A 27,830-nucleotide genomic window follows, 5' to 3' on the forward strand; every position below is an offset into this window, starting at 1 on the left:
ACACGAAAGATGTGCTAAGACCACCATTAGGCCCCGGAGTCTCAAGTGTGAAGACCCAAGATATACGCTCAGTGGCACGGGAGTCCACTGGTGTGAGGACACATTCCGCTATTTGGGCATCCGCATATATAGAAACCCAACAGACTTGCAAGACGGTAACCTGGGCAGATCCGTTCCCAGATGTCATTTTGGTCCACGCTCCCGCTATCAGTAACAGGAAGAATAGCCATAGTAAAGATGGTGGTACTGCCCAGGCCTTCTCTACTACTTTACGAATCTCCCACACTGCGTTCCCCCAGCCTTCTTCAGGCCCTTGGAGAAATTAGTGAAAGACTTCATATGGGCAAATTCCAGACACATGGCGGCGATCAGTAAACTCTATCTGCCGGTAGATCGAGGTGGCCTGGCAGTCCCACACTTTGAGCAGTACTACTTGGCAACTCAAATACAATGGGTCGCCAGATGGTCCGCCGACTGCAATGGGGGGACACAGCAACCACCCAACCCCCCTTTCAGCTCACGGATCTGCTGGTGTTTTTCCACCCCTGTTCAAAGACCGGACCGCCATACTCGCTATTGCTGAATGTAGCGTACAAGTGCTTTCGCAGGATGCTTTACATCACTCGCAAAACCACACCACATGCTCCGGCTCTGCCACTGGAGGGCACACCTAGAGGGGACAGAATAACTACAGCAGGGGAACTTAGAAACTGGCATGCTGCGGGAATCCAAGACATGGGAGATCTATATCGGGAGGGCACCCTAGTCTCATACACGACGTTAGTGGAAGAAGACGAGCTGCCCCCTGGCCAATTCCTACTGCACAGCTCCCTGCTTGCATCAGTCACAGCCAAGTTTAGAGACATGTGCGCAGAACTAGAGACTCACCTTACCATACAATACCTGCATGTCATGGGGCGGGGTAGACACCTCACCAACTGGTTCGCAGCCTCACTTAGGCACTACACTGCGACAACTTTATCGGTCTCCGCCAGCACTGGGAGGCAGACTTGGGACGCCAGTTTACAGACAAAGAATGGGAATCAGTGTTGACGGGTCCAACAGAAACGCGCGCTTTGGACAAATGCAATTCTACATCACCCATCGAGCATACCTAATGTCCGCAAAGATTAACAATACTTCAATCGCCTAGACACCGCGTGCCCCACATGCAAGCAACTAGATGCAGACATGTTGTGGGGGTGCCCTGCACTTTCAGGATACTGGTCTGCAGTGGCAGATGCACTAGCATCGTAGAACCCAAAACAATAAGGCCACGGCTAGGTTTTTAGACTTGGGGATGGCAGTGGCGAAAAGGTTAATCACGAAAAGGTGGAAGGACCCCAACCCCCCACACATAATAATGTGGAGACGCACCATGCTTAACTGGGCCAAGGCAGAGAGCACAGCGCTCAGGCGGGAGGACACACTTGGTATCCGGTAGTTCTCTCTCACTGCCAGCTGGGACACAAATCTAGCAGCATTGATCCATTCACAAGCGAGCAATCCCTCCTCACAAACCCTAACAGATGGCGAATCTCTCCGGCTCTCAACATAGAAAAAGGCTCACGAAACTAAGCAAGAGAGCGGAGGTAGTGCGAAAGATAATAACTCACCAAACAAATGCAGCGTTGACCACACCCTGCGCCCATGTAGTGGTCACGGCCAGCACACCAACAATAAACATAAACACCAGCGCAGTTGTCTTCCAGTGATCTTGGGAGCCAGCCACATAGTTTCACCCCCGTACCCCGTTAGGTATTACTTTCTCACAGTTTAATTATTAACCTCCCCCACAGTTAAGGGACAAAAAGTACCCCAGTGCATGCACAACATAATCGTACAACACGACACGTTGAAACCAAATCAACGGTAGCCGCATAGGCGGACATCCAAGGCAAGATACATGACGCCGTGCATGTCAGAGCAGGTGCCAAGCACGATGCGTAGTGAGCCAGGTAAATCTAGACGCTTGGCTGGACACAGTAAGATACAAAGGACAGACTTACAGATTAGCCCCCTGCTGTTGTTAGAGCTTGTATTATGTCGCAAAACCACGAACCAGCACAAGTCATGTATGTACCTAACATATACAAATCCTCTAATGCACGTAATGATGTTAAGGCTAGTTTGTCTAGATCAGGCAGTCTTGAACAACCCATCAGCCCAGAAAGCCTGGCCGCCTTCACTGATACAGAAAGGACATTGCCTAGGTCATCTGTCATGCCAAAAAGTTGTTATGTATCGATTGAAACTATGAATTTCAATGCTTAATCTTTGTTTGCATGTATCACACTATAAGTAAAACTAATAAAAAAAGATTTAAAAATAAAAAATAAAAATGAGGCCCCGGAGCCTCAAATCAGACCAAAGAAGACAACTTTATACAAGGGCCTCTATTATAACTAGGACGCCATCAGTATGCCACAACTGCATCAATTTCAGTCAGGAATGACATAATGCCTAGGATACCTACATGATGCCAACGATTGTCACTGTATAATGCCTAGGATGCGTGCAATATGCTGAGGATGCCTACCATATGCCAGGGAAGCAACCTTCCTGAGAAAATGGTAGTTGGTCACCCAATGCCAGAGGTAGAAGAAACCAGTTAACTACCAGCCTCCGCCATGCATAATGGGTGGCCATCAATCAGTCATGCACACACACGTGCACATACACACACGCAACCATCATACACCCATAAATGTATATGCATTCACACAGAAAGACACATAGGCACAAGCACACGCACATTCACACACAGACATTTGTGCACACATATGCATGCTTTCCCCCTCACTCTTACCCAAATTTGAAACACATCCAGTTTGGTAACTGCCATCTTCTCCAACCCCTGCACTACTGGAGCTCTGCAACTTAGTGGGTTCACAGAAACTGCAGCACCCATTCCTCAGCAATAGGCCCGGCATTCATACATGCCAAGTGATTGATAGTAGGGAGGCTGCAATTCATAGCTAAACACCATAAACCTTACAATAAGCCTCACGATGATTGGCGTTTGGTAGCTGCTAGCCAGAATGCATATCTGTATAGGGCCTGGCCACTTTGCCAAACAGGATGATTTACTTAGAGGACCAGGAGCACAGCACTCTGGTAATGTCACCCTCAGCTCTCATAGGGCCCTGGCTGCTTCTCAATAGCATAAACCCTACATGTGTCAAGGGCCTTCCAGTTGGTATGATGAGCCATACAATTCAATATATCAATGTAGCCCACGTTCACCTTTTTATCAAAGTCAATGCCATGCTGTGCCACAGTCATTCGCCCTGGAGAAAGAATGCAGGCAGTTCTTCAAGTTTCTTACACCAGTAAGTGACAGGGGTGAGGCCATTGATGATGTTTATAAAGAGAAGCAAAGGCAAGATTTACAAATACAGTGCCTATGTGATGACACATCAAATTTTTTACTCGGCCTCAGAGTCAGTAGGATGGTGGATCAATTTGTGGCCTGTTTGAGAGAATCGTGCCAGTTTGTGGTATAACAGTTGCTCAGCTAAGAGACCAGCTCAAAGTTCAATGTTAAAGCAAGAAAATGCAAAAAAGTAGTGGGCATCGAGAAATCCCACACTTAAAAATGCATTTGCAATGGCGAAGATTGCGGAGGAATCGTACAGTGATAAGAAGGAGGTGGAGAAGTTGAAACCAAGGCAGGACAGGGATGTAGCAGCAGTAGAGAAAGGAAACATTGGAGTGGATGTTGTTGAGAAGAAACCTGCAGCTAATAATGAAGGACCAGTGTGGGAGAAGTAAACGTACAAAGGGAGTTATCTGGGAAGCCGGTTTCTATGTGTTGCCAAAGATGCAGCAACTTCCATGGTTTGAGTTTGAGTTGTTATGCAACTAGGAAAAACTGCAGGAAGTGCGAGGGACTAGAATGTGTATAGGGCAGTAAGAGCAAGGTTGTGCTGGTATCAGTGGAATACATTGAAAAAGTTTTTATGCATATAGGGTTACACAGAGGCAGAAGAAAGGAAAAATAGGCTAAATCCACCTTCAACATATATTGAGAAAAGCATAGGCCTAAGGTTTGTTCTGACTCAATCTATACTTTCATTCCAGAGAAGCTGTTTCTGACAGTGTACCCCAATACCACCTTAGAGCCCAAAAGCATCAGCACTGGATGGTCCCGATAGACATTGTGGGGTTTATGTGGGCCACCATAGCTATCAAGAAATGCGTTAGTGAAGGGAAAGTTTATATAGGTAAAGATGGCCCACGAATTATAGGGTGGGTTCATTAATATGACCTTCATATTAATATTAATCTGAAAGGGCAAGATCTGGGAATTGTGATTGAAGAAATGAATTTAGACGAGATCTTGAGGGAAGTAAAGGATGTTTTCAAACACAGATTGGGCACCTTGCAGGGCAATGCTAACAAAGTCCTAATGAAGGAGGGTGCTGTGCGACACAGGTTGAGAAGAAAGCCTGTGCGACACAGGTTGAGGAGAGTACCTTTGCGGCACAGGTTGAGGAGAGTGCCTGTCGGTATGTTGGATGTTGGAGGAAATGGTAGAAGAGAGGTAATCAATGTGATAGAACCCACAGAGCGATGATCAACTCCTGATATCTCCAAAAGGCAGGGGCTTTGTACTGACCCGAGCAGCCTGAATAACAACGTCTAGACTGATAGTTCCCCCAACATTAATGGATTGGTGTTACTGTTGATGGTTGCAAACTATTTCTCAGAACTAGGCCTCAAGAGTGCTCACCATTAGATCATGATGCATCCTTATACTGAAGCCGTAACTGACTTCATCATGTCCATCATAATGCATCCTTATTCTGAAGCCGTAACTGACTTCCTCATGTCCATCATGATGATGATGCATCCTTATTCTGAAGCCATTACTGACTTCCTCATGTCCATCATGATGATGATGCATCCTTATTCTGAAGCCGTAACTGACTTCCTCATGTCCATCATGATGATGATGCATCCTTATTCTGAAGCCATTACTGACTTCCTCATTTCCATCATGATGATGATGCATCCTTATTCTGAAGCCGTAACTGACTTCCTCATGTCCATCATGATGATGATGCATCCTTATTCTGAAGCCATTACTGACTTCCTCATTTCCATCATGATGATGATGCATCCTTATTCTGAAGCCGTAACTGACTTCCTCATGTCCATCATGATGATGATGCATCCTTATTCTGAAGCCGTAACTGACTTCATCATGTCCATCATGATGCATCCTTATTCTGAAGCCGTAACTGACTTCATCATGTCCATCACGATGCATCGTTATTCTGAAGCCGTAACTGACTTTATCATGTCCATCATGATGATGATGCATCCTTATTCTGAAGCCGTAACTGACTTCCTCATGTCCATCATGATGATGATGCATCCTTATTCTGAAGCCATAACTGACTTCATCATGTCCATCATGATGCATCCTTATTCGGAAGCCGTAACTGACTTCATCATGTCCATCATGATGCATCCTTACTCTGAAGCCGTAACTGACTTCATCATGTCCATCATGATGAAGTCAGTTACGGCTTCGGAATAAGGATGCATCATGATCTAGTGGTGAGCACTCGTGAGGCCTAGTTCAGAGAAATAGTCTGCAACCGTCAACATCAGTTTACCTGCATTCCACTTGGTCTCAATTCTGTAAATAGTGTTTTCCAAAGGATAATGTTCAATCATTTTGATGATCATTCTAACAGGTGTTAGAAAGGTTGGGAAAAGGAGGTTTGTCTTTGCACAGGGATATTGTTACGTTTCTTGAGATTGAATATTCTGGGTATACCGCAGCAGCTAATGGGGTGTGGTCGAAAGCAGACCTCCTGAAAGATATGAAGCTGGCTCCATCGCCAACTGGAAAAGACCAGCTCAGGTCCTTCCGGGGCCTTACTGAATAATATGGAAAGTTTGTAATGGATTTTGCTGACATGACAGAGTCTGTGAGGACTTCATTAAGTAAAGGAAAAACATTTCACTGTGAATCATTGGTTCAATAAGACTTTAAAACTATTAAGAAGGACATAGTCAATGCAGATATTTTGACACCGTTTAATGTTCTCACAACCTGATGCAAGAGACTGAGGCCATGTTGATGGAACGCTATGGCGGCGCCTCATGCGTTGGCCTGGCACCGCTCTTTGTTCAATTGGGCCAGGGCAGAGCGCATGGCTCTACAGAGGGAGGACTTACTGGGACTTCGCAAGTTCCCTCTTGCTACAGATTGGGGGGCTATGGTGATTGAATTGCAGAAGTCAGCTACACCCACAGCAGACACACAGGAGGAGGCAGAGGTCACTTCAGCGCCAAGAGGACACTCCACTCCCGCTAATGCGATGCCATAATGGGGGCTGCCTCACACAGTCCTCACACGCCCCGTCGAAACACGGTATCTTCATGCGCTCCACAAGCAGTTATTTAGCTGTTGCTACACTTCAGGGCCTTGGGTCACGGGCTGTTACCCCTTTCCCTTAGTCAAGTTATTTTGTACCCCCACCCACCGTTCAATTCTACTCAACATCACGCATAGTATAGCATCGCAATACGCAGCGCTTTAGTTACACATTCGCTTACACTTCCTCTCAATTGTTCTGATGTTGTGGATAACCTTACTACACCATATCCGACACAGTACACTCCTGCCATTGCCACTAATACTGCGCCACATGTTTTGCTGAAGTACCCTTACCTGGCATTTGTGGTCATTTGCTGTACTGTTAAAAATATAAATGTCAATAAAAAGCTTTAAACAAAAAGAGACTGAGGCCATGTTGTTGCAAATAAATGGTGGCGTAGAGAAGAGAGTTTACTTTGATCTCCTCGTTGGACATCAGCAGAACAAAATCACTTGAATCGAAAAATAGGTTTTGGCAGATGCTTGGGGAGCACAACGATACCATTGAAAATGACGAGATAGCGCTGTAGACCAGCAACTATATATATAGCTTTGTGAGCAAGGCAACAGATTTGAAAACTGTTCTCTGCTTGTGTGGAAGGCAATGGATCGTTCTCAAGGCAGATAGAGGTGAGAAAATCATTCTTGTTGAGTTAGCTGGAGTCTGGAAATGACACAAACCAGTAGATCGACATATAAAACATTACCGTAGTCAAGGCATGTCCATTAGATGGTTTGCAATCACTACTTTGCGAGAATAAGAGAATAGGTGGAGTAATATCTTAAGCACGCGAAGATGAAAAAAGCAGGCACTGACTATCGCACTAATGAGGCCAGTAAGATATAGCAGAATCCAATTTTTCCCCTGCGTTTGTCACTTGAGAGACTCAATGTGGATAGACTTCTATCCCCGGAGAGCAAGAAGGATATGGCCAAAAAAGGAGTTTGAAAACGTGAGGCTAATATTTCCGTCTTCTCCATACTGAGCTTCGGTTGATTGGGGGTCATCCAAGTTTCAAATGCAAGAAAACAAGTTGCCTGCACTGGGGTCTAGATCACTGGATAGCTAGAGCACTATTTGGCTGTCATCATCATACAAGAGAAAAGCCTAGCTGAATGAATGGATAATCTGTGCCAGAAGAAGACATGTATTTTGAATAATAGATGGGACAAGGTGGACCCTTGTAGATTTCCATAACTGCAAGGCTGAGCGCTAAAGGCAGAGGATGAACATACAATTCTCTGAGTTGACGAGGTCAAGAAATTCTGAAACCAGGTTAACTTCATACACTCAACACCAAGATCATCCGGAGGAGTTATCAGTATCCGTGGGTGAGGCAGATATAAGACTATGATGGCTGTGATAAAGGACGACACCTACGCTCTAGAGGCGATCCCTTCAAGGTGCAGACAAGAGTAATATGGACAATGTGGAGACTACAAGGATTACACAGTGGGTAAAAAATGCAGTCTGTACTTGACTCGAAAGTATTAACGTACATTTACATATGCATTTCCTACTGTAAAATTAAAAGAACACCACGGTTCCTCAAGTGTAGAAACCGTCAACTACTCACTCAAAGTGGATACCTACATGTGGTTGAAAAGACTCACAGTGACCCCGAAGACCATATGCGTTATTCCCATCACCACCGACATCTTCATCTTGTAGGAATTTAAGAATGTCAGCTTGTTTGTCGCAATGTTCCAGATCTGTGCAGAAAACGCAAAATTCAGAGAGTGAGTAGGCAGTTTGTCACCTATGTTTCTGTACTTCAAGAATTAGTCACAGATGATTGTTCTCACGTTCAGCTGTAGTAGGAAATGTACTCATTCAACTGAGCCATCTAACTTCATAACTGAATAACCAGAGAGCTGCTCCAGCAATTCACCAATCACATTCATCCTTTTCCTGGTCCGAGGTACCCCACTAAGGACCTGTCTCCAATCTTATGTTGCCCTTCACAATCTCCATTCATAATCCCTCATAAATCCCTCTTGTAATTATGCTAATTCCATTTTGGGTGAAAATCCTAGCTTGCTGTTGAAACAGGATCCCAAGTTATGTGGGATTTAGCCATGTATCAACTGCGCATGTGCTATGTGCCCATAAGCCAGTTATCTCCCCGAAACTTTTTGCCCACAACCTGGCGAGAATCTTGTGGGCCAACACAGCAAATGTATGATTATTACGCCTGGAATGTTAATGGGTGTTGAGATTTAAACACCCTAAAGTACCTTGTGCATTCTAGGGTGCACCGATTGAAATGTCACGCCAAGGTTTTCTTGAAGAAAACTTGTGGGTAAATAGCAGAGAGTAGGCAATTTGCACATGGTCAACTAGGCATGGGCAATTCGCACATGGGCATATACTAACAAAATTGGGCACTGGCACCTAGAATAAAATTAGCAAAAATGTTATAATCAGGGCCTCTATGCCAAACTTTCTTTCATAAGAGTCAAGGCACTAGTTGGCATAGCTATCAGTACAAATCACATATTTTCCCTGCAAAGCCAGTCCCTATGAACTTTACTCGAATCACCTTCAGACAAAAAGAGACCCTGGCTGTTTGCTGAGGAATTTTGCCATTTTGCTTTTGGTTTGATTATGGATGAAACTGGACTGGGGCTTGCTTTCGTAAACAAAAGGCCATAACTCATTAGAAGGCTTTTGTAAAAATGTATGGACAAATGCCAATTCATAGCTTGTCAAATATACAAAATGCATTTCTTTGGCACTTTATAATCATTCTTTTTTGGACCTCATCCGACCTCTTTGTGACCCTAACTTTGAGAAACACTGCACCATTAGACAAGTTACATTGTTATGTTTTTTGCTGACTTAGTTCAACACACGAATCAGGGTGTCACCTGTTGCCTTTACAATGCAGTCTTCTGACTCCTCTCCCAGCTGCCCTCATACAGGCATGTGAGGTGTCACTCATTCTCTCATGCTACACCCCTTCAGTGCCCTTACTTCGAAGGTCCATTTCTTCAACCATGGCCATTATTATCTCAATCGTCCACTGCAAGGCTTGACAGGTTTAATCTTCGCTCTTTAGTCCTGGAAAGATCAGCACTACAGCCAAGTGGAGGTCAGTATAATGCCCATGGTTGAAATTATGGTTGAAGGCCTGACAAGGGCTTAAACAAGTGTAGGTAAAATAATCTGGGAATATATTTGAGATTATAAAGGTTTATTATTCAAAATCGCTTCTTTTCAGTCATGAGACGAATAATCCAGTTATCTCAGGTATTTGCAAGACACTCATTTATTTGTGCCAGTATTTGCCGGTGCCTGGCACCAGCACCTATTTGTTAACAGTAGCACTTTGTCTACCACATGGTGGCGCTGTATGAATATTTTTTAAATGAGCATATCAATAGAATACTTTAAAATGTATTAGAGTACAAAAACATATTACCAGCACTTGCAGGCCATTTAACAGCTCTAGGTGACTTTGAATAGTCCAAACTGTCACATCTGTAGAAGTGTTATGGTTAGCGGGTAGCACTGGTACTAGCATTTGACAGCGCTGCCAGGGGCTAGTGGGATGCAAAAAGGGAAAATATCTAGGGCCCTGGAACATACTTTTTGTTTTTCTTTACAAATTTGCAGTGTTGCTGATGACAATTGTATACAGCACCTGCCCCATCCACTGCACCCTTACCCTGACCAATGGCCTCTGGCTACCACCCCAAGGTGCAGTTCATTGGCTCTCATCACCCTCAATGCTCCCTCCATATTTAATGCTTTCACTAGAGAATCAGAGGCAGAAGGAATATTCTGTTACCGGATCAATTCCAAAGGGATATGGGTTTCCAGAAAAGACCCCTGGTACCGCTGGATCCAGCTGCAGTGACACACTGTTCTCCAGCAGGTGGTCACTAGAAACAAACAGCACAAGCTTATTAACAAGACAAAAGCACCTTTATTTGTGTAGGGATCTCTATGCTGTGTTTGTGCCTATACGTATTTACAAGTAATAACCTACGTACCATAGAGAAAACTTCCATGATTATTTACCTACCTGTGACTCTTCATGTGACACAATCTGACTCTCACCATCAGTGGGGTGGCAATCTACTTCCGTGCACACATTTGTGAAATTTGCACAAAGAAAAAAACGCTCAGCCTTGACTTTTAGAAATCAATTACAGAGAAATGCGCTGTTGAAATATGAGACAAAATTACAAGCACACTTCCTCCCCCCCCCGCCCCCCCCCCCCCATTCTGACAAGCAAAACCTGAAATGGGAAGGGAAAATAACAACAGGGGCTAAACCTCCACATGAAGGAACAGCTTTTCCTCGGGGAAATTTTAACAGATCCAAAAACCACAGCACTGGTATTGGGGTCCTTTATCCCTTGCAGCTGGGGGGGGGGGGGTCTCAGATAAGGGAGTGGCCAATGAAGCATACCTACGAATCCTTTCCAAGAGGTGTGACTTATGTTATTAAGGGGATGGGTTAAAATGTATCAACCAGAATCCTCTGTTTCACACAGCATGCCGCGTTAAAAATATTTGGGTGCATCTTTGTGAATCTTCAGTTGCTGCATCCAGACTTAACACACAACAATGAACATATGCCTAAAACAACACAGACCTATTGGTATGGTCAGTGTTTGGCAGCAGCATCAGATAAATAAGTATGTATAAATCATGATAATATTGTGAATACAAATACATTATCTCCCTCTACACCTAACAGCTATGTGCATGTCTCTGTTGTGCATAAGTTTGTCTGTCTGCGTACAAGTTCACATGAGGGAAGTCTGCCTACCATTGTGATAAGCTATTGGTCTATGTGTGCTCCCTTCTGTGCTTTTCCTGGATGTGCCTGTGTGGACAGGTATTGAATTGCATGTGAATGTTCTGCATCTTCACATCTTTCCTTCTTTGCTGTGTATGGGTGTATGAGCATAAGGCCTGTCAGCCTTTGGGTGGCCTTCCCCCAAACCTTTAGCCTTCACCACTCCGATTTTTACTGATCTCGTTGTTGTTTGCCTTAGTACTCTGTGGACTTTACCACTGCTAACCAGTGCTGAAGTACTTGTGCTCTCTCCTCTACCCATAGAAGAGTTGGCTTATACCCAATTGGTACTTTTAATTTACTTGTAAGACCTTAGTAAAATATTATCCCATGTATCCAGTATCTGTAAATTAAATGCTACTAGTGGGCCTGCACAACTGATTGTGCCACCCACTTAAGTAGCCCTGTAAACCTTGTTGCAGGCCTGCCATTGCAGCCTGTGTGTGCGGTTTTAACCTGCCATTTGAACTTGCAAGATAAACCTTTGTAAGGCCCAATGCTTCCTTTTTAATATATATATACATCACCCCTACGGTAGACTCTGAACATTCCAGAGGGCATGGCGCAGTGTATTTAAAATGCTGGACATGTACTATAAAGTGTTGCATGTCCTGGTAGTGTAAAACTCTTAAATTCATTTTCACTACTGCAAGGCCTACCACTCACATAGGATAACATTGGGATTTCCTTATTACATTTATTAAGTGATATCTTTCAATTGGGAGCAGGTGCACAGCTCGAGTTTTTTTTCTAAAGATTGTAGTTAAAAAGCCTCTTTAATGGTAAAGTCGTAATTTATAGTCACAATTCTGAAAATGCCACTTATAGAAAGTTGAAAGCAATTATGAGACATCCTTAAGTCCCAAAATCAGATGCACTGCAGAAAGTGATTGTCATAAACAAAAGATAAAGTTTAAACAAATTCAACCATGCTTAATCCATATTTTTTCTTGCATGGTAAACCAAGTTCCATGATAGACCAACTGTTTAGACTCCAGATTCCATCCAATATTTAACATGTGCCTATCTAGGCTTTTACTTCAAACATAAGGAGATTCACCATTCATTAAAGCGCAAAGTCATCATTTATTCAACCCAGCCTGTTATCACTCCATTTCTACTGCGGCGCTGCCTGGGAATGTCAGGGGCTACCCTTAACCCACCTGCTCAGGGCGTGCCCGTCAGTACATCTAGTGCTGTGTCTCCATCTGAATCTGCTTCGGAAACCTGTAGTAATACAACTCAGGCCTCCCACGCCCTCGCAGTCTCTAGCGCTCTATCCTTTTTGGATCTCTTAGCCTGCTGGAACCGAACTGTACTTTCACTTGTTGCCCATTAAATTAATTCTGCCTTCCACCGTGCAAAGTTGGGCCCTTGCCTGGATTTCCAATGCGTTGTGAGATCCCTCTTAGCCAGCAACAATCCTAAATCCAAGAACTTACTTGTGACTTTTGTTTTAGATGTGTGTGGAAACCAGTGTAGTAAGCACGTACCCATGTCCGGCTCTATCTACCTCATAGAGTAGGCCAACCACCTCCTCCCAATACGTTTCCATTTGCGGACCACTCCACATCATGTGGTGAAACTCCGCCTCTTCTAACTTACAACGCGGGCATTGAGCTGTATCCACTTTAAAATATCTATTGATCTTAGCTGGAGTTAAGTATGTCCTGTGTAATATATAGAAGTGAACCAGTTGTAACCTGACATTGCCCGTGCTCTTCCACGCTCTCTCGACTAGCCGGGTCCACGTTGTCTCAGGAATCTCCTTACCGAGGTCTGCCTCCCATTTCCATTGCAATTGCCTCAATGGTTTCGTCCCCTCACACACCATCCATCTATATAAGCACGTGATAGCGTTGAAGGTCCCCGCTGCCATCTCAACGTACTGGCAGACCATAGATGTCTGTGGTTCCAATAACCCCCCTCCCCAATGACGTTGAATTGCCGACACCAGGGCTGAATAAAGTAAGAAATCTCCCCTGGGAAGGCCGCACCTATCCTGCAGGGTCTGGAAGGATAATAAAACGCCGTCTTCATAGAGGTACCCCAATACTTGTACCCCCAACTCCTCCCATGCGGCCAAGGCAGTCCAATCCCCCCCGTGTGGAAGAGCAGTACACATACCCAAGGGAATCTCCGGAGCATATGGGCGAGCAATCTCACCTCTACGCTGGGTCCGGTTCCAACACAGCCGCAGCATCCGCTCCTCATGAGATAGCATCCCAAGGTGCAGTCGCTGTTGAAGTATAATAAAGGACAATACATGACGTGGAATCCCACCGGGCCATCCGGGCCCCTGAACTCCCTAGCCACTGCTTGGGTAAGCCATTGCAGTTGGGCTGCCAAATAATATAGCTCAAAGTCTGGGACTGCCCATCCCCCCTCGGCTCGCAGCCGCATCATTGTATCCAATGCCACCCACCGCTTACCATTCCCCCACAAGAATCCTCCTACCAGAGAGCGGAGCGTTTTGAATAACGAGCTCGGTATCCAGATCGGCAGCGTCCTAAAATAATACAACAACCAGGGAAGTGCCACCACCTTCAGGAGTGCTACCCGACCTGCTACCGATAGCGGCAGAGTGCTCCAAAACATTAGACTACCCTTAATTCCTCTCAGAGCTCTGCCTATATTACCTTCTAATAGGTCCTCCTGTGTATGATAGATATTAGTTCCAAGATAAGGTAAGCAGCAAGGCTCCCACCGGATATCCTCCACCCGTGTGGGGCTCATAATCGATGTATCCACAGGGAACAGGCAGGTCTTCGCCCAGTTCACCCGCAGCCCTAAAGCCACGCCGAATGTGCGCAGTACAGATGTTGCCCCATTCAGAGCTTCCTCCGTATTTTCCAGAAACATGAGTAAATCATCCGCAGAAAGAGATATATACTGCATGTCTCCGTGTAAATCCAGACCAAGGTAGTGCCTCCATGACCTGGCTTGTGCGGCCAGTGGTTTGATGGCCAATGCAAATAGCAGAGGAGAGAGTGGGCACCCCTGTCGCGTGCTCCGCCCAACTGAGCAGGAAGAGGAAACCTTCGCTCCTGTCCGCACTCGAGCCGTCGCGGATCTATAAAGGATCTCTGTCCACCCCACGAAAGCCTCCCCCAGACCCAGCACTCACATAACCTGAAACAAATATGGCCACTCCAGACAATCAAAAGCCTTTTCAATATCTACCGAAAGGACCGTTGCAGAAGGTACATGACTGTGATCTGCCCCCAAGATGCGAAGTAAGCGTCGCACGTTAGTAGATGTATTCCGGGTGTGGATATATCCCGCTTGATCATGATGGACCAGCTGTACCATGTACGGGAGGAGTCGAGTCGCAAGGATCCTACTCAAAATGTTATAATCAGTGGTTAACATTGAGAGTGGGCGATAGGCCGTCCTATCAGAGGGGTCCCTTCCAGGCTTCAGTAGTGGAATAATAACAGCTTCCCGAGTAGAAGCTGGCAATGTTCCCGCTTTCCGCGCCTCTTGGAACACCGCCAGTAGCCGTGGTGCTAAACAGTCAACATGTACCCAATAGAACTCTATGGGCAGCCCATCCATCCCCGGTGTTTTGTTGCGTGCCATATGCTTGATTGCACCCCGTATTTGTCCTATCGTGATCTCCTGCCCTAGCAGGTCTGCCTGCTCCTCATCCAGCTGTGGCAGTGCCAAGTCTGACAAGAACTCCCCTATGGTGTCCCCGGTATCCCGCAACTTGCTTCGGTAGAGTTCAGTATAGTAATCCAAGAACAACCCATTGATCCCCTGTTGGGTATACACCGACCCTCCCGTTGGAGCTGCCAAACCCAATATAGGTGTGCCCCGGGGGTTCGGGTTAGCTAGCCATGCCAGTAATGTTCCCGCCTTAACCCCCTTCGCATGCGCCCTCATCAGATAGGACCTGTGGTCAAAGCAGCGCAACCGCTCCACCTGCGCGGCTACAGCCTCCCTACCATCTAAAACTTTCTCTTGTGTGCCCGGGTCCTCTGGGCGAGCCCTCTCGGCTGTTCGTAAACGTTGCTCTGCTGTCTCAATGTCATTCACAAGTGTTTTCCACACCCCCACCATTTTAGTGATACATAGGCTCCGTACCACTACCTTAAAGGCATCCCACTTCAGCGCCAATGATGCTGTGCCCTATTTCTCGCTAAAATACTGGGTGATGCCAGTCCCAATTTCCTCACGGAAGACAGGGTCCTCCAGTGCTTCCGGTCGTAACCGCCAGGTCGGCTACGGGTCTCTCCCGGATCCAGTGTATCTTTACCAATAATGGATTATGATCTGACAATGTTCTCGTGAGATATTCACTGTGGCCCACTTTAGCATGGATGTCAGGGGTACATAGCATCCCGTCGAGCCACACATGCAATTCGTGCAGAGAGGAAAAATAGGAATAATCCCGCTCTTCCAAGTGGTGCACGCGCCATGTATCCACCAACCCCCATCTATTTTTCCATTCACGCCTAGCCTTGGAGAGTCTATGTATAGGGGCTTCGGGCAACGGGGGGTGGGACCTATCCATCATGGTATCCGCTATAGAGTTGAAGTCCCCTCCCACCAATACTGGACCAGTCAGGTAAGGTGCTAATCTCCCCGACAGGTGACTAAAAAAGGAAATCTGATTCACATTAGGGGCATATATACTACACAGTGTTACATCTTCGCCATTAAGGCAACCCGCCACCACCACAAACCTCCCTTCTGGATCCACCACATGTTGCGTCGGCTGGAATGGGACTCCCGCTCTAACCCATATCAGTGCCCCCCTAGCAAAAGCTGAGTATGTCGTATAAAAAAGCTGCCCTCTCCACCTGCGCTTCAACGCCAATCCCTCAGTTTGATTAATTTGAGTTTCCTGCAGGAAGGCTATGTGAACCCCCCTGCGCACCAAATAAGCATGCACCTTATGGCGTCTTATCTTAGTGTGTAACCCCCGTACATTCCAGGTAATGCATTTCAATTCAAGTAACGTCCCCATGCTGAGATCTAAATCTCACAAACAACCGCTCACGACATCCGAACACACCGGTGGATCTAACTACCTAAAAACAAAACCATGAATTCCCCCAACAACCCCACCCCAGAACAGGCTCTACAAATCTAGTACCCATCCAAACTAACACTCTAATTGTTCCTCTGGTAGTTACCTAGGAACCACAAACACACAAAGATAGGGGAGGCGGCCTAGAGCCGTAGAGGTCCGACCTACTATGTCTTCCCTTTCCTGTGCCGTACCCCCAATGATAACTACGCCTCACCATCTCTTGAGACAATGTGGTATAAAGGAACCACGCATTTCAAACACCCATCCATCCCTGACGACCCCTCCAACCTTTATCCAATAGGCACCCACAGGAAGGTGGAGAATCAACAAAGGATTAAACAACCCCCCGTATGCTCTCATTGATTGATTCTACAATATTAAGCATCTGCAATCTCGTCCGCTGTCCCAGGCGTCACATGAGGCAATCGAACACTCCCCGTTTCCAACTCATCAGATTCCGACCCCATGGAGCCCTTTTCCGATTCTGTCGCCACCAGCGATGCCGATCCTTTCTCTTGAGATATTGCAATGACAGCCAGCAATGCAGCCGATCGTTCTTTCTCTGTTTGGGTCTCCGTGGGTTTTTGAGCAATAGGACAGGGCCCCTCCGCTGGCATACTCCTATCGTGTCCCGCTTCACCCGTGCCCGCTCTGTAAGATTCCAACCAAGTCCAGGCTTCCTCGGGGTGTCGTAAAAATACGTTTTACAGTCCATGGCCACCCTTAGGCGCGCGGGAAACATCAAAGAATACTGGAGACCCTCATCACGGAGCGCTTTCTTGACCTCTAAGAACGAAGCACGGCGGCACTGTACATCAAACGTGTAATCCGGAAACAGTGTCACGTTACAGTTGTCCACTTTGTAGGGGCCCGAGGATCGAGCCTTGTGCAGTAGGAGGTCCCTATCTTTATAATGGAGGAGCCTCACCACCACCGGTCTGGGCGGTCTGCCAGGCGCCAGCGGCGGAGCTGGCACTCTATGCGCTCTTTCCAGAGTATAGAAGGGGCTGAGGCCTTCAGGGGCAACCTCAGTTCTCAGACAATTTTCCAAATAGTCCACCATATTGGCCCCTTCCACTCCTTCCGGCAGCCCCACCACGCGGACGTTGTTTCTTCGTTTCCGCCCTTCAGGGTCTTCGGCCATACGCTCCAGGGTTTGCAATCGATGCTTAACATCCGCCATCTGAGCTTCCAGTGCCTTTTGGGTGGGTTCTAGTGTCCCCAAGGTTACTTCCGCCTGCTTTACCCGGTCAGCAAGCTTAGCATGATCTGCACGAAGAAGGCCCAGCCCCTGTGCCACATGTGCAATGTCCTGCTGAAGAGTGTCTCTAGTGTCAGTAATGGCCTTACGAATTTGGTCTACTAGTTGCTGCATCAGCCCCTCTGGGTGCGGTGCTATCACTTCTTGCTTTTCTTGCACACCTGTTTCTTCCTCCAGTTCCGGGGGTGCGCCCCCTTGCTTCCCCCGTCCTTTCCCCATTAATGGTTTTGTTGTAAGTCCCAGCACCAGTGCAGTCTCTCACACAACCTCTCACGCTACACGTGCCTATCTCAGGTGCCGATCTATTTCCTCTGCCAGTAAGGTCTCTCTCCGCAGCCTTGCCACTCGTCTCACTCCACTTAACCCTCTGTCATTCAGGGTCGCCCCCCACCAGCTTCCAGCCGTATTCAGCTCACCCTACCAGTCTCGTCCACAGTGTTCCTCCAACGCTGGGGGCCCGGGTTCAAAGCGTCTTCTCCAGCCAATCCAATCCACTCTCCCCAGGAAGGAACCGCATTCAGGAGCTGGGGTTGTATCCCAGGGCTCGCACACAACTGCTTAGTCCCGCTCCAAGCCCACCTATGTCAGCCAGTTCGCCACTGCGCCGTCTCCTCCTCCATGATGTAACCGCCGGTGGTGTACCCCAGTGTTTGGCCTCCCAAAAGTAAGGGCCTCCACTCATCCCCCGCAGCAGCAGTCTTCTGCTGCAATACCATTGATGCAGCAACCCAAAGAGAACTTAGCCACTCCACTGACTACTGTAATGGGGTCCCCTCGGAAAGAGCCACTGCAGGGCCTCGCTCCGACCTCTTCTCCGCAGTCCCTCCACTGCCCACACCACCGCCTGGCCGCCTCCTCACCAGCCTCCGTGGTCTAGTGCGCCACTTCTCTGCAAGGTCTCCTTCCGCCAACAGTGTCCCCCAGCTGCCGCTGCTGTTTCCAGCCCTCCAGGGCCCTCGGTGATGTCCGCTGCCCCCTCAGCAACCCACCGCTCTCTCAGTCGTGCTCAGCTGCGCTTACTGGAACAATCTGCAGCGCGGCGTGGGGCCCACCGCCCATCCAAGTGTTCAAGATGGCGGTCTGAGCCCCAAAATGGCGGTCCACCCGTGAGTCTGCTCTCTTCAATGGTGCCTCAGCACTGTGTCCATGGGGGCGAGATGCCGCCCGCTTCCCCGCGGGTCACCGCTCCATAGGGAGACTGCCTCCTGCGGCGTCACGTCCTCCCGATGGGAAACATCCTTAACCACGAAGGCTTTTCTACGCGTTACGTTTACAACGGTGCACTTACCACGTAAATATCTTTGCCACGCGTATGCCTTCAACGACCGTCTTTACCACGCAAGCTGCACTGGAACGTCTTCATCTTCTTCCAGTTCAGTCCTTTTTTAATGTCGGCGAAGACGTGTGTTAAAGGGTAAAATTAGAAAAAGGGGGCTTGTGGATCTCCCCCCAAAAATAAAAAATAAAGCGTGCGAAAAAAAAGGCAGCTTGGGGGAACGGAATGCGTTGTAACAACATACAACCCCTCCCGACCCCCAATAAGCCGCCGCTCCGTCGTACCTCTCCGCGTCAGTTCGGCGGCTGTTAATCTTGTTATTTCAGGGCTCCCGATCTGTCAGTGGGGCGGGGGTCTTGGTGCTGTCGCGGTTAGGTCGTACTTGCTGCACTCCGCTACACCCTCACGTGCTCCTGGATCCGTTCTCCAGCGCTGCTTCCAGGTTCATGAGGCCACCATCAATGCCATCTTGGCCGCTCCTCGATCGATCACGCCACCTCGCCGGGCTGCTGGTCATCAGAGGCACCCAGTCCTGCAATCACCATCGGCGGGTGCTCCCAGCCCCTACGAGCACTATCACGGGTGCTCAGGGGATCGATTCCAGGTCCCTAAGCAGGATAATTACCGGGTTGGCGCGGAGCTCTAGGCTCACGCGTCTTTCCTCATCGACTCCGTCACCACGCCCCTGACTTAAGGATGTCTCATAATTGCTTTCAAATGTCAAACAGCGCGCATGGATGGAACGCGTCTTTCAGCATTGCACGCAATCAATTTTGAGCTTTTAAGCGTTACGTATAAACCTGATGAACTCGGTGTGCATGCTACCATTTTTGCATCATATTACTTTTAGAAAGTTGGCATTTTCTTGTCCTAACCATTTGGTGCCAGCAGTCTGACCCTGGGTCACATGACTAGGCATAGCTGTCAGTTGGCCTTTGTGGATTGCTCCCAGACAGGGGCAGATAGGTGAAGCAGCTGTCACCTATCACACTTGCACTTGAACACACTCACTCACAAAGGTTTTGTCACCAGTCTTTTGTGTCCCCAGAGAAGCTGGGGCCAGGGCAGGGAGCAAGGGGGTGCCTGACACCTCAAGGGGTGTAGAAACCTCCAGAACCTTCTCTTACTTCACAGTGGGCACCAGGTATAAATAATGGAGCCTCAGACCAAATTCTTCAGTACACACCTGCACCTGTGGAAGACGCAGACAAAGGACTGATGTGCTGCTTTGCTGCAAGAAGGACTGTCACTCTGCCTCCCTGCTGTGCTGCCATCCTGCCTGAGTGAGAAGGACTGGACATGCACCCTGACCCCAGGACCCCTAGAGTGACTCCAAGGGATAGTTGGCTGGACGCCTGATCAGTGCCTCAGGGACAGAAAAAATTGAAAAAAATTGATACTTGTATAGCGCACTACTCACCCGCAAGGGTCTCGAGGCGCTTGTACGAATACCGCTGTGGAACCCATCCTGGCTTTCCCTGTGAGGCGTCCACTCCTGGGCACCTCCAAGGTGGAGGCCAGGCATCCTTAGTGTTGTGGGGGCCGTTGTGGAGATTAAGCAAGCTATTGCCCAGAGTTGCAGAGTGGGACTCCATGATTGGAATAGGCACCGAGGCGAGAATTATCAGGTCAGTGGAATTTTTTAGCCCAAGGCCCGCCAAGGCGGGGAATTGAACCCTGGTCCCGGGATAGACCTCTGCATCAGGGTCTGCCGCTCTAATCATTGAGCCACACTTCTCCAGAACAGGCTCCAACAACCATGAACGCAGCACCTGGACTCTGCCAGCTCTCACATACATTTCAGTTTGTTCTAATGGTAAAGAGGGGCTTTAAGAATATATATGTACCCAAATGAATAATTTTTAGCAACATTAAAAATAGATAATAAAAGACTGGGGGGAAAAAGATAACATCCTAACCTAATTCATGCAGTTTGAATGCAGCTCTTCGATGATAGTTCGTAACAGTCACTGTTCTATATTAGGGTTGTGTCTTATGAACTGCAGTAGCAAGAGGATCTCTGTGACAAAAGAAGTAATCCACTCAGGTATCCTCGTAAAATACATCACCACTGGCCTGAACGTATGACTTTGTCCTGGTCTGGCCAGACCAGATAACCACAGTTGGCACTTTGGGCGTATAGGCACTATTTTCACTTCAATCTTTAAAATTGCATATCTCTGGTTCTACTGTGTGGATTTTGTTGTTAAATGATTTATTAAATGTTACTTTATTTTTCTAAAATGGTGTGGGATTTTCCGTGCATTGTGTTTCATTTTCAAATTGATGTTTTACAGATTACCTCTAAATTAAGCCTCAGTGCTCTGTGCCAAGCTACCAGAGAGTCGAGCATAGGTTAATTTGGGGTTTGCTTGTGACTTCACCCTGACAAGGATTGTGGTTGCTGCTTGAGTAGGGTTTTAGCCCCATTAACTCGTAACCCAATTTCCCATATGTCTCCAACATCTATGAGTTTTTTTTTTTTTTATATATATCTGTTTATTTAACATAAAGAAATTGGTCGTGGTATACAGTTCCGTTCGGTTACCTCACAAGGTATATGTGCATCAGTTTATACATGCGTCAGTACATACTGTTCAAAAAGCAGGTGGTGTTACATTACATACATTGTGGTTCACACTGTACAGTGGTCTTCTGGGGAAGAAACAACTGGCGGTTCGCATATCCCCCCCCGGTACACATTCCACTTTGTCCAAATTAATAACCATTTTTTGGGGCATCCCCGTGCAACATATACAGTTTTCTCATGGACCATGCACCAGTCCATGTCATCCTTCCATTTCTTTAAGGTGGGAGGTGCAGCGGCCCCCCACAGTTGTGCTATGTTGCGCTTGGCCACTGTCTGCCCAAGTGTGACCCACAACCTCCCGTGTATGGGTAGATCTGTGGGCTCCCACACATTCAGAAGGCATCTCTTTGCCTCAGGTAACACGGGCACCCCCCACACCACACTCATTACTTTCAACACGCATCGCCAGAAACTATGAATGACTGGGCACTCCCAGAGCACATGTAGGAATGCGCCCTGCATTCCACAGCCCCTCCTGCAAAGCCCGTCCGTACTACCCCCCATATGGATCAATTGGGTCCCTGATAGGTAGACTCTGTGCAAAATCTTCAGCTGTATTAATTTCAACTTTGTGGAAATAGCCACCTCCTTGGGTGAAGCGAGTGCCTCCTGCCATTCCTCGTCATCCACCTCCAAACCATCTCTTACCCATTTCTCCCTGAGTGCTACGAGGGGATCAGGAGTGTGGTGGATGATCTTTTTGTACGTGAGAGATATACATTTATCGGGCAAATGCCCGTCTAGCAGCCTATCCTCGAGTGGGGATGCCTCAGGGAGCTTCGTGCCGGCGCATATGGAGGTCTGCAGGGCATGTCTGATTTGCGTATAACGGAAGTGTTCTGATGCCGCCATTTCGTATGTCTGTTGCAGTGTGGCAAATGGCACCACGCCCTCCCTCCCCCACAAGTCCCTGATGTGTGAGATGCCGATGAGGTCCCATTTTGCAAACCCTTTCGTTCGCCCCAGTGTGCCCAGCCGCTCCGTATCCCATAGTGGGGTTGCTAGTGTAAGTTTATTGGCCCATCCCAGGGCGTTAGTTGCCACATGCCAGACCTGGACCGCATGTTTAGTGGGGCCTGTGAGTAGGTATTTGTTTGGTCTAGAATATAAGGATCTCGTGAAGTCGCCCCCCGGTAGCAACCACCTATCCATCCCGTATGCCGGGTCGTCTCCACTGCCGTACTGGCATTGGTTTATCGCGGCCAGGTGTGCTGCCCAATAATACTTCCTGATGTCGGGGAGGGCTATACCTCCATCATACCATCCTAGTGTGAGCTTGCCTAGCGCAATTCGGGGTCTACCGTCCCACAACAAGTCTCTCTGTAAGGACTCGACCTCCCTAAAGAATGTTTGCGGCACAGCATCTGGGTAGTTTTGAAGAACATACAAGAATCTAGGCAAAGCCATCATTTTGAAGAGTGCCGCTCTCCCAAGTAAGGATATGGGCAACTTCTTCCAGACCTCCACGTCTCTCCTGAGCCTTTGCAATGGGGGAATCAGGTTTTGGTCGTATCGCCTCCTAACGTCAGTGGTTATGAATATCCCCAAGTAGCGGAAACCATCTTCCGCAATCTGAATTGTGCATTCTCTCGGGAGGGAGGGGGCCGCTCCGTGGAGCATGTAGATCACTGATTTGCTCCAGTTAATACGAAATCCTGAGTTTCTTCCGAAACTGGCAAAAATGTCTAGAATCACTCTGAGGGAACGGGCAGGGGAGGCTAGATAAAGCAGTATGTCGTCTGCATATAACGATATCCTGTCTTCCCAGCCCTCAGTCCACCGTAGGCCACGGATGGCCACATCTTTGCGTATCCATGCCGCGAGCGGCTCCAGTGATAGAGCGAATAGCAACGGTGACAAAGGGCAGCCCTGTCTCGTACCTCTGCTAAGTGCAAAGACCTCAGAAGTCTTGTTGTTTACCGACACGGTCGCAAGCGGTTCGGAGTATAAGAGGCGCACCCACCCTATAAACTTGGGCCCGAAACCTAATTTCTTGAGCACCGCAAAAAGGTATGCCCATTCGAGTGTGTCGAACGCCATGGTTGCATCCAATGACACCACCATAGCATCCTCCTGTATTCCAGGGCAACGCCCCAGGACTCCGTGAAGTCGCCTGAGATTGAGTGCGGTGTTGCGGTGGGGCATGAATCCCGACTGGTCCGGGTGCACTAGCTTGGTGATAACTGTACGGAGCCTGTTAGATAGGACTTTGGCTAGTATTTTGGGTTCCGCGTTGAGGAGCGATATAGGTCTGTACGAGGAGCACTCCGTTTTCGGCTTCCCTGGTTTGGGAATTGCCACAAGAGTGGCTGTACGCTGGTCCCTAGGCAGGATCCCCTGTTTCTGACTATCGTAGTACATTGCCTTCAGAAATGGCGCTATCCTATCTGGCTTAAGCTTGTATAGCTCAACAGGGAGGCCGTTGGGTCCCAGTGCCTTACCCCCTTTGAGATCACCTATTGCTTTGGTTAGCTCTTCTGACGTAATATCGTCTTCCATTTGGTCTCGTTCCTGATCTGTCAGGGTGGGCAACTGAATGTCAGCCAAGAAGTCAGCAGAGTCGTCCTCCGTGAGGTCCGACTGTCTCCTGTACACCTGTTCAAAGTGCAGGGCAAGTTCGTTCACTATGTCGCCCGGCTCAGTCAGGAGCCTCCCGGAAGTACTCATGAGTTCGGGTACCACCCGCTGTTCCATTTCTTTCCTATCCAGCCAAGCTATGAGTTTGCCCGCCTTGTCACCCTGGTCGTATATGTGCCCATCCGTATCGCGTGCAAGCGTTTTCGCCGCTTCTGTAGCGATGGCTTTATATTCTGCGGCCCTGATTTGCAATTGGTGTGCGCTCTCATCGTCAGGGTCCCGGCCTATTCTCTCCTCAAGTTGCTTGATCGCGTGCTCTATCTCGGTCAGTTGTTTTTCTTTTTCTTTACGCCTACCCGCTATGAGTGAGAGGGCCTGCCCCCTTAGGACCGTCATATACGCCTCCCATAGCGTGGCCCGTGAGTCCACCGTGCCTTCATTATCTATGAAGTATTGGTCAATTGCTTTTCCCAACGTTGCTCTGATCTCTGGGCCTTTAAGGTACCACGGGTTTATCGGCACTGAGCCTCCGAGTCTTTTGTCCCCCATTGTGAGGTGGACCCATAGTGGTGAGTGATCCGAGATGCCCCTAGGTAGATGCGTAATTTCCGTTGTATTCATATCAAATTGTACCGGGGTGAGTATGTAGTCGAGGCGAGACAGTGTATGGTGCGCCCCCGATAAGAAGGTATATCCCCTGCCGGTGGGATGGTGTTTCCGCCAGACGTCTACAAGGCCAAATGCATCAATGAATTGGGGGAGCCACTGTTGCCCCGCTCCAATATCTCGTGGGGGGTGCCTATCCCAGTCCCCTGAGACCACGGAGTTAAAGTCACCTCCAATCACGAGGTGTCCCGTGGGTAAGCCCAATAGAAAGGCACCCAGATCCTTATAAGATTGCGCTTGCAGACCCAGCGGAATATACACTGCAACCAGTATGAGTATTCTGCCCTCCCATTGCCCTGCTACCGCAACGTAGCGCCCCAACGGGTCCGTCCACGTGCGCTGAATCGCAAAGGGAAAGGTGTGGCGTACTAGGATCCCGGTCCCCCTGGACCCTGTTGTGAACCCCGCATGTACTACCATTTTGTAGCCCCCTCTGTTGAGTGCCCTACAGTTGTTTCCCATTAAGTGTGTCTCCTGCAATAATGCCACGTCCGGGGAGTGTCGTTTAAGGTATTGCAGCACAATACTTCTTTTTATTTTGTCCCCCAACCCGTTGACATTCCAGCTTATAAGTTTGAGACTTTTATCCCACTGCATGTGTGTCATAGAAAGCAAATCGTAAGGCACCCTTCAATAATCTCGTACACTGACTGCATGACTGATGCTGAGCATTCATTCGACCAACAAAACCCCCAATGCCCCCCCTCTCCTCCCCGTTCCACAACCCAACAAATACAAACCCCAACCGTTTCAACCCCGGCGTCCCTTCCCCCCACCCTGCTACCCTGCCACGTAGGTTCCAAACTACCCACATCCCCAACCAGCAGAGTGCCTATCGCCCCAACGTGTGAACAACTGTGTCTTGGGTGAGTGGACAGCAGCCGATCCCGGCCGCTCGGGCCCTTTCCCCGTGGTGAACTGATTTGTTGCCATGCGGGTGATCCTGGGCTACTACTAAGCACCCCTATAGCGATCTGCACCTCAATAGGCAGAGCGTCCCTTTCATTACTATGTGTCTCTGGCTCGGGGCAAGTAACTGCTCTTGTTAGTAATGTATATTAACAGGAAAAGATTGAATCGTGATCCCCGGGAAGCAAGGACCCACCCCCTAGTGTCCTCTTGGGAAGCATCCCCAACAATGTACATTACAGTTTGTAGTCTTCTTCAAGATGGGCCGCTGCTGGATTACGGGTCAGAGTTTTGGTTTGTTGGATCCCGCGCCGGGCTGCTGGACCGCGACCTCCATGCGCGTTCTGCATGCTGTCCATGCGCACCTTCGTCTCCCACTGCGGGTGCCCCTCGATTCGCCGACGCTGTCTCTCTCCCGGTGTATCTGGCGTGTTTTCGAAGATCAGCTTTCCCCTCCAGCCAATCCTGCGCTTCTTGGGGGCTTGTGAAGAAGAGTGATTTTCCGTCCACGAGAATCTTCAGCTTCGCCGGGAAGAACATCATGTATTTGATCCCGCGTTGCCGCAGGGTTGCTTTCACCCCTTCAAAGGACCTCCTCTCTTGCTGGACCTTTAGCGTGAAGTCTGGGAAGAACCTGATAGTGGCATTTTCATATTGCACGTCTCCCTTGACCCTTGCGGCCTGTAGGATAGCATCCCGGTCTCTATAGTTCAGAATTTTTGCAATAATCGTTCTGGGAGCTGCCCCTGGTTTCGGTCTCGGGAGCAGGGCTCTGTGTGCCCGCTCCACCGTGAAGAGAGAAGAGAGTCTCTGTGGTTTTAGGTGATTTAATATGAGGTCCTCCAGGAAGAGGTCCACGCTCGGCCCCTCCAATCCCTCTGGGACCCCCACCACTCTAATATTGCTGCGTCGTGCCCTCCCTTCTTGGTCCTCGAGCTTTGCCGCCATTTGACGGTGTTGGTGGGTCAAAGCATTTATCCTCTCTTCCAGTCTTTTGGTAGATGTCTGGAGTTCAGTGACGTTGGATTCTGTTTCTTTGACCCGTTCAGTTGTTTTCTGCATATCAGCCCTCATGAGGTTCATTTCAATCGACATCTTGTCCATTTTTGTTTCGAGGGTAGTCCCCAGATTCGTAATGGCCGCCATGATGGACTGTAACGACGGCTCCGATTCCTCTTGACGGCGATCATGTCCCTCTTCAGACATCTGGGATGCCTTCGGGAGAGCGTATTTGTCCAGTTTGTTGGATTGCACTACGGAGCCGTGTTTAGGCCTCATATTTGTACATAGGGTAAGTGGCCGGCCTTTGTTAGTGTCACTTCAGCGGCTGCGTACGAGCCCCTCCAGGGGCGGTTCTCCCTACGTCAGCTGGCTAGGCCGCACTCCGTCCGCAGGTAGCCTGAATTGGCCCCGTTGTCAGGTTTACCAGGTTCGTCCGGCTGCGTCTCGGGCGGGCCGCGGGCGAGCGGTATTCTTGCCTTTTCCTGCCCGCCGGCACTGTACCTAGGGGCCCCAGCGCAGTGTCCCGCCACACACCCGCCGCCCGGACCCGGCGTCAGTCGGAGGTGTCAGGCCCAAGGGCGGGCCCCGGCCGCATCCGCCCCACTTCGGGTGGACCACCACCTGTTACTCTTCTGCCCCCCACTGGAGCCGCCCTGTTGATTAATATCTACCACATCTATGAGTTTTTGTGACAGTATGTGTGTGTGTGACTTATGTTTAAGTCCATCCCTCTACACAGGTTTGTGTATATTCTAACCTGTTGTAGGCTTCCGTATACTACCCTATGCTTCCTGTGTGACCCTGCACTGAAGTGTGGGCAAGTATTATTTGTTGATTGTGGACGTCTGTGTGTGTTAAACCTATCTGTAATGAGTTGATTCAGCGTGTTTTTAATGTATTTATTCATCTGTAATTCCATGTAGCCCAGTTGCCTGGTATTCCTTTGCGGTAATACCACTCCACTAAACTCCAACACTGCTGTGTGTGGTTTTTCCCAGATGCGGTATTGCATGCCTTTTACAAGTTCTACAGATCTGTATGGGGGTAAACCTAGTAACAACACGTGTTTTTTCTCTAGGAACGAGTTCTAAAAAAATCAGAATTTGGGGTTTTTCCCCACCCTAATTACTTGCACTGAGAAAACCAGCAAGTAAGTGAGCAATTTGTTCATTGCCTATTTGGCCGTAAACCCTGTATGTTACCGAGCCTGCATACCCAGACTACTCAGAATGAGAGGCTAAGATGAATATCGAAAACTCCATCACCCTGACAGCTGTTTAGTACTAAGTAGCTGCCA

At 48.4% G+C, this 27,830-nt stretch overlaps 1 protein-coding gene across 1 annotated transcript in view; it reads right to left on the reverse strand.

The window, feature by feature from the left end:
- Window positions 1-27,830, reverse strand: part of ATP6V0A4 (ATPase H+ transporting V0 subunit a4) — a 248,287-nt gene that overhangs the window by 78,155 nt on the left and 142,302 nt on the right. The window contains exons 14-15 of the mRNA XM_085652035.1: window positions 10,192-10,285; window positions 7,992-8,110 (exon numbers count right to left, since the gene is read on the reverse strand). Coding sequence (XP_085508161.1) covers window positions 7,992-8,110; window positions 10,192-10,285 — 213 coding nt within the window. The remainder of the gene's footprint in view (window positions 1-7,991; window positions 8,111-10,191; window positions 10,286-27,830) is intronic.

This window comes from Triturus cristatus, chromosome 4_1 (genome assembly GCF_964204655.1).
Source record: "Triturus cristatus chromosome 4_1, aTriCri1.1, whole genome shotgun sequence".
In the NCBI taxonomy this organism is placed as follows: Eukaryota; Metazoa; Chordata; class Amphibia; order Caudata; family Salamandridae; genus Triturus; species Triturus cristatus.